General features: G+C 47.6%; 1 protein-coding gene across 2 annotated transcripts in view; it reads right to left on the bottom strand.

Annotated features, from left to right (window-relative positions):
* Positions 1–9074: 9074 nt before the first annotated feature.
* The window catches only part of TGFA (transforming growth factor alpha), a 107746-nt gene continuing 96566 nt past the window's right edge, over positions 9075–20254 (bottom strand). For both annotated transcript variants that reach the window (XM_045369128.2, XM_005575652.4), the window contains exons 4-6: positions 18137–18286; positions 15039–15148; positions 9075–12673 (exon numbers count right to left, since the gene is read on the bottom strand). In XM_045369128.2, coding sequence (XP_045225063.1) covers positions 12666–12673; positions 15039–15148; positions 18137–18286 — 268 coding nt within the window. In that variant the 3' untranslated portion in view covers positions 9075–12665. The remainder of the gene's footprint in view (positions 12674–15038; positions 15149–18136; positions 18287–20254) is intronic.

Below are 20254 nucleotides of genomic sequence, written 5' to 3'. Positions count from 1 at the left end.
CGCCCGGCCCATTATTTTACTTTTATTTTAATGGTTACTTTAGAGATTACAACATGCATTCTTGAGTTATTAAGGTCTAATAAAAATTAATAGACTTACCACTTTCTAAGCAATGGAAGAGGTCTTTGAACACTTTACCTCTATTTGCGCATGCCCGTTCCCTAGTATATATGTTATTGCTGTTGGGTATTTTAGTTCTTTAAACATTTTTATACCCACAAGACATCAATATAAAATATAAAGACAAAAATATAAAGTTTTTCCTGATTTATATTCATTTGTGGTTATTCTTTTTTTTTTTTTTTGGAGATGGAGTCTCACTCTGTTGCCCAGGCTGGAGTCCAGTGGTGTGATCTTGGCTCACTGCAACCTCTGCCTCCCAGGTGCAAGCAATTCTCCTGTTTTAGCCTCCCGAGTAGCTGGGACTACAGGCGCTGGCCACCAGGCCCAGCTAATTTTTGTATTTTTAGTAGAGATGGGATTTCACCACAACAGTTAGGCTGGTCTTGAACTCCTGACTTCAGGTGATCCACCTGCCTCGGCCTCCCAGAGTGCTGGGATTACAGGCGTGAGCCACTGCACCCAGCCCATTTATGGTTATTCTTTCTGACACTGTTTATTCCTTTGTCATTCCATGTGAGATCATGTTCCTGCCTGAAGAGTACCATTTAGTATAACTTGTGGTGTGTAGTTTTTTCTGCTGAATTATTTCCCCTTTTGTTTGGCTGCACAATGTCTTTATTCTGTATTAATTTAGGATATTTTCAGTGGACATAGAATTTAGGTGCAAAAGTCCTTAAGAAAATACTAGTGAGTAGAATCCTACAATATTTCTAAATAATGATAAACTCTCTGGTAAATTTATCCATCCAATTTATCCAGGAATTTAGATGTCCATCCATCTGTCCATCCATCCATCCATCCATCCATCCATCCATCCAATTTGATCGTCTACTATGTGTCAAGTATTGAGCTTGATGTCAAATATTTAGTGGTGAAGAAGACAGATATAATTCCTACCCTCCTGGAGCTTACTATCTAGTGGAGGAGACAGATATTAACCTAGTAAAAAATATGATATAAAATGTGGTAAGTTCTATGAGGGAAATGAACATAATACTGGATGGAGAATAACTAGAGTGGAAGGGGTAGTCAGGGTAGGTGGAGTGGACTTACATGTAGGAGTCTCTTGAGGTGACATTTAACTGAGACCTAAAGGAAAAGGAGCCAGTCATAGAAGGGCTCGGGTGGGATGTGAGAAAGAATTTTCCAGAAAAGCAAGGTTTAATGTTAATACAATTTAATTTTGATATAATTTAATATTGATATAAAGTGTTGCCTTATAAATAATACTGGGGAGCCCATATGATTACCTTAAGAGATACCGAAGAGGCATTTGTTCTAGTCCAGGCTCTTTTGGTTTTAGGAAATAAAAATGCATTCAAGCTGGCTCAGGTGAAAAGAGGATATCTTGTTTGTTTTTTGAGATGTAGTCTTGCTCTGTCACCCAGGCTGGAGTGCAGTGGCATGGTCTCGGCTCATTGCAACCTCCACCTCCCCGGTTCAGGCAATTCTCATGCCTCAGCCTCCTGAGTAGCCTGGATTACAGGTATGCGCCACTGTGCCTGGCTAAGTTTTATATTTTTAGTAGAGATGGGGTTTCGCTACATTGGCCAGGCTGTTCTTGAACTCCTGACCTCAAGTGGTCTGCCTTCCTTGGCCTCCCAAAGTGCTGGGATTACAGGCACGAGCCACTGTGCTGGACTGAAAAGAGGATTCTTGTAAAGGCTCAGGGATCAATAGAGCAGAGGTTGCTGTGAGCCAGGTATCACAAGAACAAGAATGGAAAAGTGCTTGGGAATGGGTGTGACTTTCTCTCTTCCTATTAGATGTGCTCTTTCTTTTTCTCTGTGAATCTGCCTCATTGCTTCCTTTTGCAAAATGGCTTCCTCAGCTTAGCCACCTGATTGCTCATGGCCCACCACTGATGGCCCCATTCCCTCAGCCCCATTTTTTCTGTCACAGACTTTCTCCTTCAAAGGAATTCATGGACTAACCAGAGACCTAAGACTTGTGTGACCAGTGCATTGACCCCTCAGGGTCCGCAGGGCCTGCCACAGTCCAGTAACTGGGTCTGGAACAAAGGGACAGGGTATCTTGGAAGAAGCGGGAGTCTCTGGCCGACATCTTGGAAGGTGTTAGAGGCACACAGAATCCACATTTGGCAGAATGCCCAATGGCCATTGCTTGAATCAGTATTCTACGAAATCGGAATATCTGCATATTCAAAAGAACTTTTGGTTATGAGAAAAGAATCCAAATTTCATGAAAAAAGGGATTATTATAATTTTATTGTTAAAAAGTAATAATTGTAGCAGATGCTATTTTTGCCACATCATATACCCTCAGACCACCTAATTTCAGTTGCAGCTTTGGAAAAGCTTCCTGTGCTCAGTATCAGTGTCACATATCAGGCCCCTAAGATCTGTGCTGTGTGTGTGTGTGTGTGCGTGTGCGTGTGTGTGTGTGTGTGTGTGTTGGGGGTGGAGGATTAATGACTCTATGGCAACTCTCATCATTGGGTGCATTGGGTGATGGAAGTCAATCGTTAATGCCCAGCCTTCTGATCTGCAGAGGCTCAGTTCAGAGGTGGCATTCTACATATCTCCTTAGTGGGTGTCCAGTAGGATTGAGCCCCAGTTTTACATATTGGTAGTCAGCTCACTGCTAATTTCCTATTGCTGGCTTTTCCTCATTCTCTGTCTCACTCTTCTTACTCTCTCACTCCTGCTTCCTGAAATTGCCTCTAAAATAAAATATCTGTCCCCAAATTATTATCTGAGGCCCTGCCTTTGTGGGAACCCAGATTTAAAAATTTTGTATTATAGAGGAAGGACAGAATTTTGTAGCAAAGTCAGTTGCTGGGTCACTCTTAGACTCATTGTTCTGCCTATTCCTAACACTAAATAGATGTTCTGTTTCGGCTGATAGAGATTATATTCACATCATTGCCTGTTTGGATCAGAGGCCTCTCAAGGGAGCAGATTAGACTTCGAAGAAACCAACCACAAGAAGGAAATCTTGTAGACGAAAGCTTTCTGAGAAACCCCCTCCCATCTTTCTCCTCTCCTTTGTCTTCATGTGCAACTTCCTCCTCTCCAGTGTGAGCTCAGGGCTCAGGCCAGGTTTCCTCCTGTTGGAAGGTTGCTGGGGTGTAGACTGTCAGTCAGCAAATAAAAAGAGCTATGAAATCGTGACCATTCTCCAAAGAGTTAACTCTTCTGTGTGAGACTAACGCAGAGGGTAGAATGGATGTGATTAAAAATTTTTGTCAAATCCACCTAGGCTGTGACAGAATTCTTGGTCAGTCATGGGTCAGAACATACAATGTATTTTTGCCTAGAAGCAAAGCTCCTCATGGTACATAGGGAACCAGGGAGGGTCGCAAAGACCTATTTGACCTTCAAGCGGTCTGATTATAGCAGCCAACACAACATACCAATAATGCAGCCCCACAAGACCCAGGGATCCCATACGACATTGCTCTCTTGCCTCCAGAGACATACAGTGGTCCACCCAAAGCCTCATATCTCTAACGATTTTTTTCCACAGAATGTTACCATGTTACCTACCATGCCTCAGGCATTGCGCTAAATGCCCGGGCTACAAAGATGCACAGAGATTCCTTACCTTGAAGATTCAAGACCTGGGGCACAGAATGGCCAGAGGCGCAAGACAGCTCACGGAGAAGGAACGAAAAGTCCAGCACCTGAGATGAGTATTCAAACGCAAGTATGCAAGGGGCCTTGGGGTGGGGGCATTATCTTTTCATGCTCCGGAAAGGCTCCAGAAGAAAGTGAGGTGTGTGTGAGCTTGTTCTTGAAGGAACAGAAGTTTGCTCAGGCAAAGATGTAGAAAAAGCTTTCCCAGCAAAGGGAACTACGAAGGTAGAGAGGCGTGAGGGGCCTGGCAGAGCCAGAGACAAGCAGACAGCTTGAGAGTGGCGGCTGCTAGCGAATGGTGGCCTGCTGACAGATTGTGCTGGGGCCACAGAGCGGTTCTAAACTGGAACCACACTTAGGAATGGAGATATTTTTATGAAAAGGTCCAGATGTTCTGTTTCTCTTGAAAAAAAAAAAAAATAGCGAAACTGACCTCCTGCTGGAGATCCACTTTAGACTGGAACTGAGAAGTGACTTCCCCCTTCAGCAGGGGTCAGTGCCTGCCAGTACATCACCGTGTCCACCGCAACCCTGGATTCAGACTCACTTGTGGTCATTCATGCTTTCATCAAGCAGCTGCACTAATTCAGATGACCCACTTCACTCTAGGAGGTGTTTGACTTTTCAACCTCTGGGTAAGCATCATTGGATACTAAAGAGAGAGGAGGGGGAAGACTGGCAGAGTTCTACTGGCAACTGTGGTAAGGCATTACCACCCCAGTACTGAAGGGGCAAGTGGAGGACGTGGTGTCCTGAAGCCCGGTGGGAGCGGGCCTGGGGAGTAGAGGCCCAGGGAGCCTAGCCTTGGGGACACAGTTGCTGCTAGGGAGGCAGCATTGGAGCAGGGAGGGAGCGAGGATGACAAACCCCCATGTCTCTCCTCCTACTCCCACTCCGATCTCCTGCCAGTGCCTCCCACTGGCTGAACTGGAAGCAAGAAGACAAGAGAGCCCCAGGGAGGCAGCCCACAGGGGTCAGCTTCTGGGCACAGGGTAGAAATGGGGAGAATGGAACTGGGAGTGGCAAATGACCGGCACACGTAGGCACCTAAGGAGTGGAAAGCGCCAGAGAAAGCCCTCTCCTGATGAGAGTCACTGGGGATGTGGTCCCTGTGTGGGGACCATCCTTAGGATGGCTTTGATGTTAGGAGATGGGAGGTAAGGGGATTGAGCAGGGCCTGAGATCCCCCTCGATCACTGGGAAGCCCTGGGAGGACAGAGGCTCAAGTCTGGGCTCACAAAGATTATTCCAGAAGGGTGCAGTGGGAGGTGGAGGCTTGGAGCTAAATAGGGGTAACCCATGGACTCATAGGTAGGAGACCATGGTCAGATGCCCCAGGTCTTCTGGCTCATGCTCTAGTTCACCAGGAGACCCTCTGGGCCCTGGTTGGCACCCACCTCTGTGTGATTACTTTGGAGTTAGGAAGCACATTTGCCCGGAGGACAGCCAGAGCCAGCAGGCAGCTCCGACAGTGAAACAGAAGCTTCTACTGAAACAAAATTAACCTGTCTCCTGGACTTGCCCCTTGAGGTCAGACCAAACCTCCTTATGTCTGAAGACAGTTGTCCTCACTCCTCTGGGTCATTAACCACTTGTAAAGGTGATGTCCTGAGATCATCAACCCCTGGGTTTGGTCCCATTTGATACTGGATCTATGAAAATATTTCTCATGAGCACCTCCCACCTCCCAGCTTCTTTTACCTTGAAGGTCAGTGGGGCACATGGGGAGGGGGGCCTCCCTTGAGCTGGACAACATATTGATAGCATTTAGGATCACACCAGATTTTTTTTATTCCAAGAATCAGGCTGTGCTTACGAGATTTATTTCACAACCCTGGGCTAAATCAGTGGAAATTAAACAGAGAGGCACAGGAGGCTCAGAAGGAAACAGTAACATCCCAGGGTGACACAGTCAGCAAGAAGTAGGCTGTAGTGAAACCCACTACAGCCTTTGCCTCCAAGCCTCCTCCCACCACAGGGGCTCTGGACCTCTGCACTCTGGTTAGGGGGCTCCTTGCACAAGGGCTGGTGGGAGAGTCATGCTGCAGTGGAGGGGCGTGGCTGTTTGCTCTGATCTGGTAGGACACGGTTTAAGTGATGCTGGCTCCTCACAGCCCAGTTCTCCTGGGATGTCACATGTCCAGAATCCCTTTCTGCAGTGTACAGGACCAGCAGCTGAACGCCCAGCCCCAGGTTGGTGGAGATGTCCTCTTGCCCAGCACTCAACTTCACCTACCTCCCACAGGGCTTCCCCTGCAGGTCTTGGGATGGAGGTCCTTGTGGACTCTGGGTCCCAGGCACCTGTGCAGATGCACAAGCCTGAGGCTTCCATTGGAGCAGATGGTCCTGGACAGTGGTTTCCCCTTCCTACTTTCTCTCTTTCCCTTTCAGCATAAATGCCCAACTTTCTTTTATTCCCAAGTGTAAAATTTGGCTCCTAAAAAGCCACTGCCTTGAGAGGCCAAGGCGAGTGGATCACTTGAGGTCAGGAGTTAGAGACCAGCCTGGCCAACATGATGAAACTCCATCTCTACTAAAAATACAAAAGTTAGCCAGGCGTGGTGGCTGGCGCCTATAATCCCAGCTACTTGGGAGGCTGAGGCAGGAGATTTGCTTGAACCTGGGAGGCAGAGGTTGCAGTGAGCTGAGATCATGCCACTGTGCTCCAGCCTGGGTGACAGAGTGAGACCCTGACTTGAAAAAAAAAAAAAAAGCCACTGCCCACTTGTGCCTGACCTATGACCTCAAGCACCAGCCACAAGGCACTCCTTACAGGAGTACCCACAGGAGATTTCTCACTTCTCTGCCTTAGGCGATCCCACTTGAGAGGAGGCCCAAGCTTCTGTCTCCCCAGAGGTGAACATCTGCTGGATATTAAGGAATCTCCTTGAGGATGGGTGCGCTGGGTGAGCACCAGGTACTCTTAGCTCCAGGCATCACTTCTTCCATGCCACCTGCCCCCTGGGGCCTGGTGTATTCGAAAGGGGAGTAGGGTATGGATTAGAATCACCTGGAGAGATTTTTAAAGTGCTGCTTAAGGTCCATCCCCATGTATTCAGATTCCTTATTGATCTTGGGTGACAGACACCACCCTATGAAACAGGCATCGCTAGACACAGCTTCTGTGACTGCAAGCAATTCACTCCTGACTTCTGGAGGTGAAAGGCTGTGGCAGAAACCTCAGAGCCTGCTGGAAGTAGCAAGTCCTGCAGAAGGCAGTTGTGGAAGAGGAATTTCAGGAGTCAGGGGGAAAAAGTGCTGGTAGTGAAGCTCTGAGCTAGAGAGGAAGCAAGGCAAGGGTTTTATACTCAAATGTCCCCAAACAGAGCCAGGCATCAGTCAAGGCAACCAGAAAAAATAGGGGTCTGAAGTTTGGGCCAACAGGATCCAAAAAGCCTGGACCCAAAGCATCCAGAACATGGCTTTCAAATTGTCAACTGCAAGTTACCTGGATGAGGAAAGGTCTGGCTTGATTCAAAGTTGATGGGTGCTTTTTCCTGGGATGGCTCCTTCTCACCCCAGACAGTCCAGTGCACCTGACCAGGACAAGGGACAGTCACCGGACCTTGGTTCTGGCAGGCAGGCAGCCTTGGCAGGTAGATGGCTTAGAAATTGGGAAAGAGGAGAAAAAATGGGGACTAGTGAAAAATCCCACTGGTTAGGAAGAAGGCCTGGAGATGTCTCTGAAGACTAAATGGGGTCATGAGGAGGAAGACCAGGTTTGGGTAGGAAGTCTCCCCACTCTCTTTCAAGAGGTAGGGAAAGAGTTTATTGAGGGCCAGATGCCAGGCCAGGGAGCTTGGGAGGAAGAATTGCTTGAGTTTCCATCTTTCTGCAAGTTTGGCTGATCCTAAGACCTCTGGGGTCTGGACAGCAAGCTCCACATGCTCGTCCCTCTCTACAAAGAGCAGAACTTTCTTTGGGGCCCAGGATTTTATACTATGCAGCAACGATTTCACTCTCCACTTTTCCGTGAGCGCTTCTTATGTTGCACATGTGAATCCCACCCATGGGTTAGAAGTACAGAGGCCCGGCCGGGCGCGGTGGCTCACGCCTGTAATCCCAGCACTTTGGGAGGGTGAGGCAGGCAGATCACAAGGTCAAGAGATTGAGACCATCCTGGGCAACATGGTGAAACGCCGTCTCTACTAAAAATACAAAAATTAGCTGGGTGTGGTGGCACACACTTGTAGTTCCAGCTACTCCGGAGGCTGAGGCAGGAGAATTTCCTGAACCCGGGAGGCGGAGGTTGTAGCAAGCCGAGATTACACCACTGCACTCCTGCCCGGGTGATGGAACAAGATACCATCTCAAAAAAAAAAAAAAAAAAAAAAAAAAGGGCAGAGGCCTTACTATGGGTTTGTAAGATCCGGTTGACTGTTTTAGAACAATTCCTTATAATTACAGACTGGGTGGTGGGGAACAGGGGCGGGTGAGCCCGGTGGTGGTTGGGGGTATGGTGGGAGATGGACAGATCTATTTTTTTCCTTCAACTAGGCTGAGCGGAGAAGATCCTTCATTCAAGGCTACGCTTTCTGATGGCTATTACATTTGAACTCCAAGAGGTAAATTGTGTTTCACTTCTTCTGCAAAGCCTCTTCAAAGCTTTTCCATAAAACTGTAGCTCAACACTAAGTTGTCCTTTCACTGAGTCCCGTAGCATAGTAGTTCTTAAATTTGAGCATCAGCCAAGCGCAGTGGCCCACGCCTATAATCCCAGAACTCTGAGGTCAAGGTGGAGGATCGCTTGAGTCCAGGAGTTTGAAACCAGCCTGGAAAACACAGGGAGACCCTGTCTCTCTACAAAATTAAAAAATATTTAAAAATTTTGAGTATGTATTAGAATCACCCAGAGGGCAGAAAGAGTGTGGAGCACCCTCACAGTATAGTAGGTCTGGGCTGGAGCCCAAAGAATTGCATTCCTAACAAGTTCACAGGTTATACCAATGCTGCAGGTCTGGAACCATGCTTTGAGAACCACCACTGTTAACATATATTCTCTACCTTATAATTTCATGGCTTATTTGTATTGTCTAGAAATAGTCCAGAATTATTCTCAGCATATCTGTCTGTCTTCTCCACCAGATTTCAATTCCTGCAGTGGCAGAGATTGTATATTTTCCACCACATCAATTAGCATTATTGGACACATAGTCTACTAAGTACTTATATACTGGGAAGAGCTTCAGAGAACTTGAATTCTTCAAGAAGACAGGGATCAACTGTGGTTAATTATAGGATTTCTACATTTTGTAACAGATCATCTAATTTTTCCACATCAATCACATTTGCAGAGAAAAGTCTTCATTTTCTTGAGCAGTATCCTAATCTCATTAAAGAAACACTCCAGTCTTGACTTAGGAAAAAAAATTCATTCCTTCATCCTTCCAAATAAGGTACAGTACAACTGAATAACAATGCACATTACTGAAAAACACAATTGCATCTTATATTGCTCACTACTCTTGAAGTATAATTCAGATATTAAGGAAAAGAACTGCTAATCACATGAACACATTACAGAAATCAAAATTAACTTACCACACAAAATAAATTAAAACATTAAATATTAACCTTTTCAGTGCAACATATACAGATGTCAGAGTAAGGAGTTCTAAAAAAAAAAAGCATCAGGTTTATTATAATAAAGATAATGAAAAGTTGACCATTTTAGTAAATTATTAAGACTAGGAAGAGGAGTTGCTTTTTCAGTACTCTCTCTCTCTGCGTGTGAACCATTAGACCTTTCAGAAAGCCTGGTAAATCAATGGCTAGGGAGAACAGGTCTTATGTTAGAACACTTGAAAATATACACATGCTTGTCTTACTTCTGCAACGTCCTCTTGGTTTTGGGCATTTGAGTCATTCCTCCCTCCGTGACTGGGCAGGTAGGAAGAGATCAAAGCCCAGAACCAACTAGAGGGCAGAGGTCTCCTGAGCAGTGTTAGAGCCTCATTAGTCCATCCCGGCCAAACTGACTGAAAAAGCAACTGATGACCCATGTGCCCTGGAAAACCTGGCTTGAAGACAACAGACAGTTTTCTGTACTCGCAAAACACAATTCCTTGAGAAGCTCCAGAAGCACAAATTCTCCTCCCTTACCAGTGTGGGTGGGTGAGTGTCAATCCCACCTTTTCCTCCTTTCTCAGGAAAAAGGACTCCAGGGCCATTCTGCCCATCTCTCCCGCAGGGACACAATGGCCAGCGCATCCCTGGCTGGGTTCCATGTGTGTCCAGCTGGGGCCCTGTCTTCCAGATCAGGGTTGGCTGCTGTCTATCTTTCCATGTAGAAGAAAACATTTCCTGCCAGGATGCTTAAACAAAGTCACAGCCTGTAGAGCAGTGGGAAAATCCAGGCTCCATAAGAGTATTGGAGGCCTTTTAAAAAATGTTTGTTATTTTTTTAAATGGGGGCTTTTCATTGTCTCCTGAGCCATTGGAAACAGCGACGCTCCCCACTGCCAGGTGTGTGGGAGCTTACCAGGTCAGGATGTTAAATGATTCTCTAATTGTAGTGAACAATTCATTTTCTAAAGGGCAAGGAAACACAGGGAGCGTGCAGAGATGGATTAGAAGGTGCATTTTTAACCTGAAATGGAGTATTTTTACAGCTAACCAAAGACTACCATTGCCATTAAATGGCAGAGGGATCCAATGCTTATCAGTTATTTGATTTCTAGAAGAAAAATCTGCAAATAAGCCAGGCTGTTCTATCCTGAGGCATGGACAGTGGTCTAACCAGGCTTGCCTTGATGCAGCCTCTTTTTCAGACCTGCTGGTTTCCAAAGAACTGACTTAGAAGGCACTTCTAGGGAGGTGTATATTTGAGGCCTCTCACTGTGTGTGTGTTATGGGCATAAGGATGAGGGCACTGGCAGGTGTGACTTGCTGGACCTAGGAACCAGAGCATTCACAGACACTAAATCTCAAGTCTTTGCAGAGAACCTCTGCTTCTGCCATCTGTCCAGCCTCATCTTCCCATGCCTCTGCAAAGTCTCTTGGATGCTAACTACTGATCAATAGAGGTCTAAAAACCAGTGTCCATTGATTGGTCTCTAAGCAGGATGCTACAGTCAAGCCTCAACCCACATATCCGGCCCAAGGGATGTAAACTTGAACTTATTTTAATAATTTAAAAACCTGGAGCTGTGTCAACTATGTTGCTGGGAGGTCAGCTCTGAACAGATCTGAGGTCTGCATTTAGTGCTTCCAGTGTGGCATTGTTAAATAAGAGTGCCCAAAGTGAAGACATGGGTCAGAATTGTCTGAATTATATATATAAAAAAGAGAAAATTCATAGAAATCGTTCTTCCAGACCAAGGAAGAAGAATTAGGGGGAAGACAAAATTCTCTGAAAAGTTCAAGCCAATTTGACATATTTTAAATGTACCTTTCATGATGTAGTAAGCTAGGTGCACTTAAGAGTTAGTAGGGAGAAATCTTTCACTTTTCAAATATTAGTAGCGTTTCCTCACATAAGGCGTTTATATATTATTTCTTCGTTACTCTGTCTCCAAATTTCAATGAAAATTCCTAGGGATGAGCTATCCACTCTGTATTTGAAGGGGCCCACTGCTTCTCACAGGCAGGCCCCACGGGTCAGACGGACCCAGGTGCTCAGGGGAACAATTGCTCCTTCTCTTGCGGGGAAAGGAAGACCCACATAGTGGAGGTGACTTATTAGAGTTTTTATTAATAAAACCGGCATCCTGAATGGAAATGAAGAAAAAAAAAATAATGGAATAGTTTTCCTAGTGCTCGAAAATAAATAGCAAAGTTAAACTTCTCCTTTTAAAAATAAAGCAACAAACCAACCAAGCAACAAAATGAAAAATAAACGACTGGTCCCCCTTTCATGGATTTGGCCTGAAATGCCCATGGCTCGTGGCTAATGCTCTATTTCTAAACATACTCACGAAGGGCTCACGAGGAAGCGAGCCCATTTAATCACTGAGCAGTACAGCATGTATTGGGTTTATCCTGTGTAGACACACACATTCTTCCTCTCTCCTCAACAGAGGGGACAGATTCCTGCTGATGGATTTGCTAAGTTTTCTCCCAGAATGTATTGAGGCATTTACTGGCTTTGTGGCTTCAATGGCACCACTTCTGAACTCCTACCTTTGTTCCTACCAGTAACCCAGCCTCTGGTTCCATCTCCACACCCCAGAAGACTTTTCCCAAGCCTTAGCTGTCTTGAAGAGGCCAGACATTTCTAATCAGTACAGCTTTTCAGTCAGCAACACATACATCATGAATGTAGAGGTCTGAAGGGGTTTTATGCTTTTTACATTGACTTAAGAGATTAAAAATGAAACCATTATCCATCTAATAAATAAGACATTATCTCCAAGGGTGGCAATAGCTTAGGACAGTCTTCAATGTCATGTGTCCATGGAAGATGTTGGGCTGGTCGAGGGTCTCGTGGTTAGAGGATACAGCTTCTCTTAAAGCTGGGGTCTTCATGTGACATTAAACAGTTTCCCCTCCTTCACTTTCTTCCCCAGTAGGCGGATGATAGAAAACAATAACTACAGAAATCTCCTGTGTTGGGCAGAATTCTGTTGTGGGGAGGTGGCCCATTAAAAAGAAATATGTAGCCCGGAATCCATGGCTGGCAGAAGACAACTGCACACATCTGGACTCAGACACCAACTGATGCACACGCCTCACCTAGGTGAACAGGAGTCCGTCTCTTTGCAGTTCTTTTTTAACCAGTCTTGAAATCGTGGTCCACCGATTTCTTCTCTAGGTCACACTGAATAACCCCAAGCAGACAGAGTTCTCGACAGATTTTTGAAGGCCCACAAAAGGCTGCACAGGTGATTGTAGGCCAAGTAGGAAGGTCTGTGGCACGTCCAGGCATCTCTGGCAGTGCTGTCCTGAAGAAGCCTTTCTTTATCGATCTGCCACAGTCCACCTGGCCAAACTCCTCTGGACTCGTCAGACCACTGGCAGGAAGGAAAAACGGGTTAGGTACTGTGGGCCACACCCTGGCCATGTTGGGAAAATAAGCTTAGGAAAGAGACTTGGAGATGGCACAGCCAATTGTCACCAAGTTCTCTCGGGGAGTTAGGCCTGAGTCCAAATTCTGCTGGTTCAGTCTTGGGGACCGCAACCTCTGACATTGTGCTTTCAGTGCCAAAGGAAGCTAGAGAGACTGATTGAAAGTGAGTGAGTGAGTGAGTGAGTGGTAGCAGAAGGAAGGCATACGTGGGGGAGCAGGGGGATGCCCCCTGTTGTGAGGGTATCATTTTAATCTGGCCTGCAGCCAGCTTCTGTAAGGGGTGACTTGGTGGGCAGCCCTGGTCCAGGGCTCTGGTGGCAGAAAGGCTTCCCCTGAGGCCATACAAGAATGGACCCATTTATTTTTCAATGGCTGGGCCCTGAGGGTATCCTCTGTATCTGTTGTGGTGAGGCAGCATGGACCATCCTCAGTTCCTGAGTTCAACTTAGTCTGGACATCTTTCTAGGTCCTTGCCATGGTTCCTCTGGAGGTGCTCACAGGTGAGTACCCCTGGTTCACCCATCCTTTAGGCCCAGCAGGCCTGGCAGGTGCTACATGAGGTGGTGATATGCACCATCTGAGGGAAAGGGACTTCAGCCCAGGTGGCCATCTCTAAAGGCCAGACCCATCCCCAGGCTTAGAGCTAACTTCTTAAATGTGGGTAGAGAAGAAGTGACATTAACGAGAAACTTACTCCACCCCAAATGACTCTGTTAGGTTCAGACGAATGCTACAGAATCTATTACAAATTTTCTTAAAAGATTAAAAACATGTTTCTATTGGTGCTAAAAGAAAAAATAAAAAGATTTGCCTTCATTAGCTCAATGGATTAGCCCAAGGTGATTGAAAGGAGATGTGGAGAGGGGTCTTTAGAGGCCCTAGTTCTCATCCTCACTGCCCCACTGACTCCCAGTGGGACCCAAGCAGGCTGTCAGCAGACTCAGTTTACCCACATCACTCATGAACCATCCTCTTCCTAAGGCCACTGTAAGGCTGAATGGATTTGCATCCTCAAGAGCTATGGCTCCTAATCTCAAGTGCTGCTCCTGCACAGTCTGTGTGTGCTCACTTACTGCACACAGTGACTATGGTGATTGAAATAAAGAACAAATGCATGTGTTCTTGAGCCTTCAGCTCCCTCCAGATGACCACGAGCTCTAATGAACACACGTGTGTCCAGACTCCCAGCAGCCTTCCTCCCTACCCTCTCCATGGACCCTGGAACTTCTGAACACCAACTGTTTACTAGGGAAGGACACTTCTGGGTGGATTCGCTTTAATGACTGTCTCCTGACCCACTATGTCCTCAAGAAGAACTTTACGATGGGCTCTCTCGGTCAAAACCGCATCCCCGAAAAGCTGGCCGGTGTGAGACTTTTCCTTCCCTGTTTGGATGAAGGACTCTTCACCTCCATGAGCCCAGAGCCACTGATGCTCCGAGGAGGCTCCTGAGGTGCAAGCTGGGCCCCACATCCTGATGTCCAATCTTCTTTATGGATGTTGGCAAAAATGTCCAGGAAAAAAGGTACACTTAATGCAGATCATAGGAAGGGTTTTAAAGTCCTTAGAGACCTTCCATAGGCCAAATGCCTCCTTTTACAGATGAAAAAGGGGAAGTGACTCGCTCAAGGGAAAGAGAATGAACATCTCTTGAGTGCTTACAATTTGGGTGATACACTATACTAGGTATTTTATATCAGTACTCATGCAATTTGCACAACATCTTTTTAAGAATAAGAAAACCAAGGCTAAGCCGGCCACAATGGCTCACGCCTGTAATCCCAGCCCTTTGGGAGGCTGAGGTGGGCAGATCACTTGAGGTCAGGAGTTCGAGACCAGCCTGACCCCGGCGAAACCCTGTCTCTACTAAAAATACAAAAATTATCTAGGCGTGGTGGAGGGCAGCCTGTAATCCCAGCTACTCGAGAGGCTGAGGCAGGAGAATCACTTGAAACCGGGAGTTGGAGGTTGCAGTGAGTCCAGATCATACCATTGCACTCCAGCCTGGGTGACAGAGTAAGACTCCATCTCAAAAAACAGAAACAAAACAAAACAAAACAAAACAACTCGAGGCTCTGAGAGGTTGAGTAACTTGTCAAAGGTCCCACAGCCACCAGCCAGGATATAAGGGGTCCCTCCTAAGTAAAAGGCACCTATGAATAAGCTAAACCTGACTTGGTAGAATGAGACAGTCTCTTCCTTTTCTCCCCTCTTCCTGCTTCATACTCCAGGAACCTCTGCCCTGACTTGGAGAAAGTGGTCGTTTTCTCCACCCAATAGTGTCTCCCACCAGAGAAGAGGCTCGTTACCTGTTTCTGAGTGGCAGCAAGCGGTTCTTCCCTTTAGGAGGGCGCTGGGCTTCTCGTGCCGGCAGATGAGGGCCCGGCACCACTCACAGTGTTTTCGGACCTGGCAGCAGCTGCAAAGACACAGGGGACCCAGTCTGGGCAGGAGCCTGGCAGGAGGGCCGGGGTGGCACAGCATCTGCCCAAGGGCCCTGCTGGGCAGCTCCAGCTCTAAACTAGCTCCCCATGGGGGCTTCTAGAGGGACACGTACCATAGCGGGGTGAGGGCTTGATAGGGCAGTGGTTTTTTGGGGCAGATGCTGGCCAACAACAGAAGCATCTGTTGGCTGCCCTCAAGTATTTGCTCCATTTCTGCAAGCCAACCTGGCTCCAGCTTCCCCAGCCGTCAGAGGGAACTGGTCCTCCACCTGGCTTTCTTGATAAAGAACCAGGTGGGTAACTCCACAAGTGTAATGGCCTCAGAATTGGGACAAAGGACTGGGATAAAGTGGCCACCTCCAGCTGGCATGGCTGTGGGGGTTTAGGAAGAGGTTATTCATCTGGTATTGCCAGTAGCAGAACAGGGAACTTGGATGGCTGAATTGACCCATGGAAAAAAAAATGGAAGAATGAGTTATGGATCTCAATGGCTTTGAATCCTGCTCTCAGGACTAAACTTCTCTAGTTTTGGAACATCTACCCTCTCTGTAAACCTTTGTGACCCGGAGTCCTCCCTCTGTGGGCAGGAATGGAGAGTTTTCAGAGTTTGCAAGAAAAAAAAAAAAGCCCCAAAAGAAGAAGAGAAAAGAAAGCACTGAGTGAGAGAGGAGTTACCCACAGATGCTGCCAGCCGTTTCCCTTGGGATATCGTGGAGAACTTCATTTCCACTCATTCTAACCTTAATGTATATATAATTTATGTGTTCCTGGGCTAGGGCTGGAGTTAGGAGAAATTTCCTAAGATGAGCCAGGTGGCAGAGATGAAGAAATAAGACTGTTGCTGGGCTTCTCTCTTGGTATCCAGTGGGCATTTCATGATTCCCATCCCAATCCCTGTCTTGGCACTGTCCTGCAGTGAGAAGCTGGACAGGTTACTGGAGCCCCTGAATCTTTGGACAGGAGGGCTAGGAGGAGGCTCTGAGACCTTCCCGCCCAACCTGCTTATGTCACAGGTGAAAACTGAGAGCCCAGAGCAGTGTGCCTGGGCATGAGGCCCTCCTGAGTTGCAGAGTCTGGACTGGAAACAGCACATCCCATGCCAGGGGGCTCTAAAGGCCTTGGTTCCAGAGCCATCAATGACTACTTTCTCACAGTCAGCCAGCCAGGTGGGCTTGTCCTTGTCACTTCCCAGACTGGAGCATCCCAGGGCAATGGGATCAAGGCCTCTAGATCCCTCCAGCATGGGACAAGCTGGTCCCAACTTGGACCCTGCAACTCAGGAGGGCCCTAAGCCCAGGAAGCCAGCAGCCTGGCAGGAGTGAGAGCTTAGTCTCTGGCTCATGAATTCTGAACTTGGTCTCTGGAAGGGAGACCAAGGCTGGGAAGAGACACAGGAGTTGGGACTGGCTGCCTCCCTGGAAATGAAAGATGCTGTCTAGGCATCTAGATCATTCCTGTTTCCAGACAATCTGCCAAAATTAGCTCTTAGGTCCCTCTGGGGAGGCCCACATGGGCCCCCAGTCTTATTCCTAAGTCCCTGTGACCCTCCTGGCCACAGAAACAGGACAATGGAAGGATGGGGCAGCACACACAGCTACTGGCCATGAGAAGTAAGGCTGGCAGCCCACTAGCTTGCTCCTGCTCCTTGAGGAGGGTCCTTCTGAGTGGCCCAGCCTGGGCTCTGGCCCAGTCTGAACCAGAGCTGCTTGTCTTCTCCCAGCAAACATGTTTTTCCAAGGCCTCTGGAGGCAGAATGGATACTGCCTGGAGGGGACGGAAAGGGCAACCCAGCTCAGACCCCATCCCTCACCACTCAGTGCTGCCTTGGTCCAGGAGAAGGATGTGAGCAAGCTGTGGCTACTGTCAACAAGCTGGGACTCTAAGGGGTGCCCCACTGTTACCAGAACCAGGGGCATGTGTTTCAGATGTCTCAAGAGCCACAAACCAAAGGGACAGTTTGTTTATCTGTCCAAACCTTAGGCAACCTTGGAGGGTATAAGTTTGGCTTCCTGCATCGACATGTAGCTACTGACCACAACCTTGCCAGAGGGGCCCACCCACTGATCGTCTCCACCATGAGTTAACCTACACTGAATTGAGTGGCAGCCTTTAACTGTTCTGAGACTTCCTTGTGCATATCCAATCAGGTATATTAGGTTGGTGCAAAAGTAATTGTGGTTTTGGTCTTAAAAAGTAATAGTGAAAACCGCAGTTACTTTTGCACAAACCTAACAAATCCCCTAAGATTCAGACTTCAGATATTTCCAGGGAATAAATCTGGCATAGTTCCAAATGCTAGGAATATTGCACTGTATTCCCAGGGTCTCTGACGCTGCAGAGCAGTCCAGTCAGGAGATACGGGCAAGCAAATGGGGCCAAGACACACCTGAAAAGGTCTCTCCTGGTCTGGGCCCCAGGGAGGCTTCGTGGAAGATACAACACAGTAACTGAGTTTTGGAGGATGAGGAGGGGCAGAGAAGTGGACAAAGAGGAAGAGCTGTACAGAGTGATGGTCATCAGCCTGTAACAGCAACAATGGCCCTCGACATGGTTTAGTATTTGCAAAATGACTTCTGTAGAGAGAAAGCACTTTTGCTGCTGCTGGAAGGAGGCTAGGAGCTGTCTCCAGTCCTCTCTGGAGGACCTGCCCCCTTCATCACTATTCTGAAGACTCCAACACAACCGTGGAAAGAACCAGCATGCCTTTGGTTCTGCACTGGCCTCCACGGTGCATGAACCCCCTAGTTGGGGATCCACCCAGCATGTACGAGGCCTTCATGCAGCTTGGCTGCCATGCCATGCCATGCCAACAGTCATCAAAGTAGCATTTAGCTTTGCTGACACCACTCAGACATCGCAGCAATAAGCTGTGCTGAGGTGGCCCTGTTATCTGGATGTACTGCAAATGTCCCTGGCAGGGGAGGCAGGCAGGGGACCTGGCCTTAGGAGCAGCAAGTACTCACTGTATCAGCACACATGTGATGATAAGGACAGCCAGGGCCACGATGGAGACCACCACCAAGGCGGTGATGGCCTGCTTCTTCTGACTGGCGGCCACCACAGCCAGGAGGTCCGCATGCTCACAGCGTGCACCAACGTACCCAGAATGGCAGCTGGGGAAGAAAGGAAGGTCAGTGCACTCTCCTGACAAAAGGTCTTGTTACCCTAGCTCTCCACGGAGGGCTTGCCTGGAGGGACCCAGAGCCTGCAGGTAAAGCCCAAAGGGGCCCTGCCAGCTTTTGCAACTGGAGGGAAAGGTGTCAGCAAAATGCCTCCTGCGTCCCTGCTGCAGGCAGCACCGCTTATGTGGAGAAGGACTTCGGGAATCGAATCATCCTTGTCATCTGAGGATGCAAGCTACGCCTGAAGCAATCCATGACTATTGTGACTGTGCCACATCCTGGAGGAATAAAGGCAGTAAATGTGTTCATGACACAGGCTTCATTTTGGCAGTTCATAAAAAATCCAGGTTATTTTTAAACCAAATGTGTATTTTCAGAATTTCTGGTGATGAGAAAGAAAACATCTGAACCCAGTGGAGACATAGGCTGTGGTTTGCCTTTTTATCTTCTTCATCAAGTTTAATTAGTTCTTCAAGTATCTACCAGATTACCCAGCACTACTACCTGGTCACTGTAGGACTGTAGACGTCACTACTCTCCTGTGAACCCTGGTGTCCTCCTGTCCATCAATACCTGGTCTACCTCCATACCAGGCTTAGTAAAGGCATAAGCAAGGTCATGTTTGAATGTGCGTGTAGCCTGTACAGTGTGGTGCCAACACCAGGTGATGTAATTCCTGGTATTGCTACCATTCAGAGGTTCTTTGGCATTAATCTTTTAATCACAGCCCCCTGCTATGCACGAGTGGGTCTCAAAAGTGCTTCAGGATGTGCCCTGGCCATAAGGATGGGATGGTCATTTTCTTCTACAGGCATCCCCTCACCCTGAGCCACTAATCCCCCAAGCATGTGATTCTTCTCAATAAAAGATACTTAGCTTAGACACTGGTCCCTTTGTATGGAGTAACATTCTTATTGTCAATAGAAATGTAAGATCACCACCTCCTTTGCCAGGGGGGACTTCTTTTTTTTTTGAGATGGAGTCTCGCTCTTGTCACCCAGCCTGGAGTACAGTGGCGGGATCTCAGCTCATTGCAACCTCCGTCTCCTGAGTTCAAGTGATTCTCCTGCCTTGGCCTCCTGAGTAGCAGGGATTACAGGCACATGCCACCACGCCTGGCTAATGTTTGTATTTTTAGTAGCGACGGGGTTTCACCATGTTGGCCAGGCTGGTCTCCAGCTCTTGACCTTAGGTGATCCGCCCGCCTCGGCCTCCCAAAGTGCTGGGATCACAGGCGTGAGCCACCGCGCCCGGCCTGCCGGTGGGGACTTCAGCAGAGCGGCCCCATATCCTATGCTAGATTTAAAGTTTTGTTTTGTTTTGTTTCTCCCCTAGACATGGCAATGATAGCTAAACTTTTTAAAAGAGTTTATCTTTTGATTAATTAGCCTCTAACCTTCACTTTTAGATTAAAAGGACTTTGAAGACCAGGCACACTGAGAGGGGATCACAGAACTCTGAATAAGGACAGTGACTTTCAATGGCTCAGGGGGCTATGGGACAGGGACAGGGTTTTATTGTTTGTTTGCTTGCTTTGATTTTAATAACAAAATTACATAAAGGCAAAGGTCAAGAAACAGCTCTCCCCGCAGGCACCAGCCCTTTCCTATGAGGTGGAGGCGGAGAGTGGATTAGACTCCAGGCTGAGAGGTGATAAGCAACAGTCTTAGGCAGTGCATAAATCTAAGCCGTCCATATCTCAAGAAAATCCTGCAAAGGGTCCCTCCCTCTAGCTCCTCAAGTTTTCACGCGGCACCCAGACGGCTCTCCGACCTTCCAGATGAGGTCCCTGAGTTGTGCGCTTCCTCTGTGATAGCTAGCCCTCTCTCCCACAGGGCCCTAATCCACGCCTCTACTTTATCTCCCACCCACCTAGGTTCCAGCCAATCCAAGTTGTTGCCAATCCACACACTGCACCTAGCACAGTTCCCAGCATGTGGGGACTCAGGACACACCTGC

This window comes from Macaca fascicularis, chromosome 13 (genome assembly GCF_037993035.2).
Source record: "Macaca fascicularis isolate 582-1 chromosome 13, T2T-MFA8v1.1".
Lineage (NCBI taxonomy): Eukaryota > Metazoa > Chordata > Mammalia > Primates > Cercopithecidae > Macaca > Macaca fascicularis.
The sequence above is the reverse complement of the archived record's forward strand: the minus strand, read 5'-3'. Positions and strand labels throughout refer to the sequence as shown.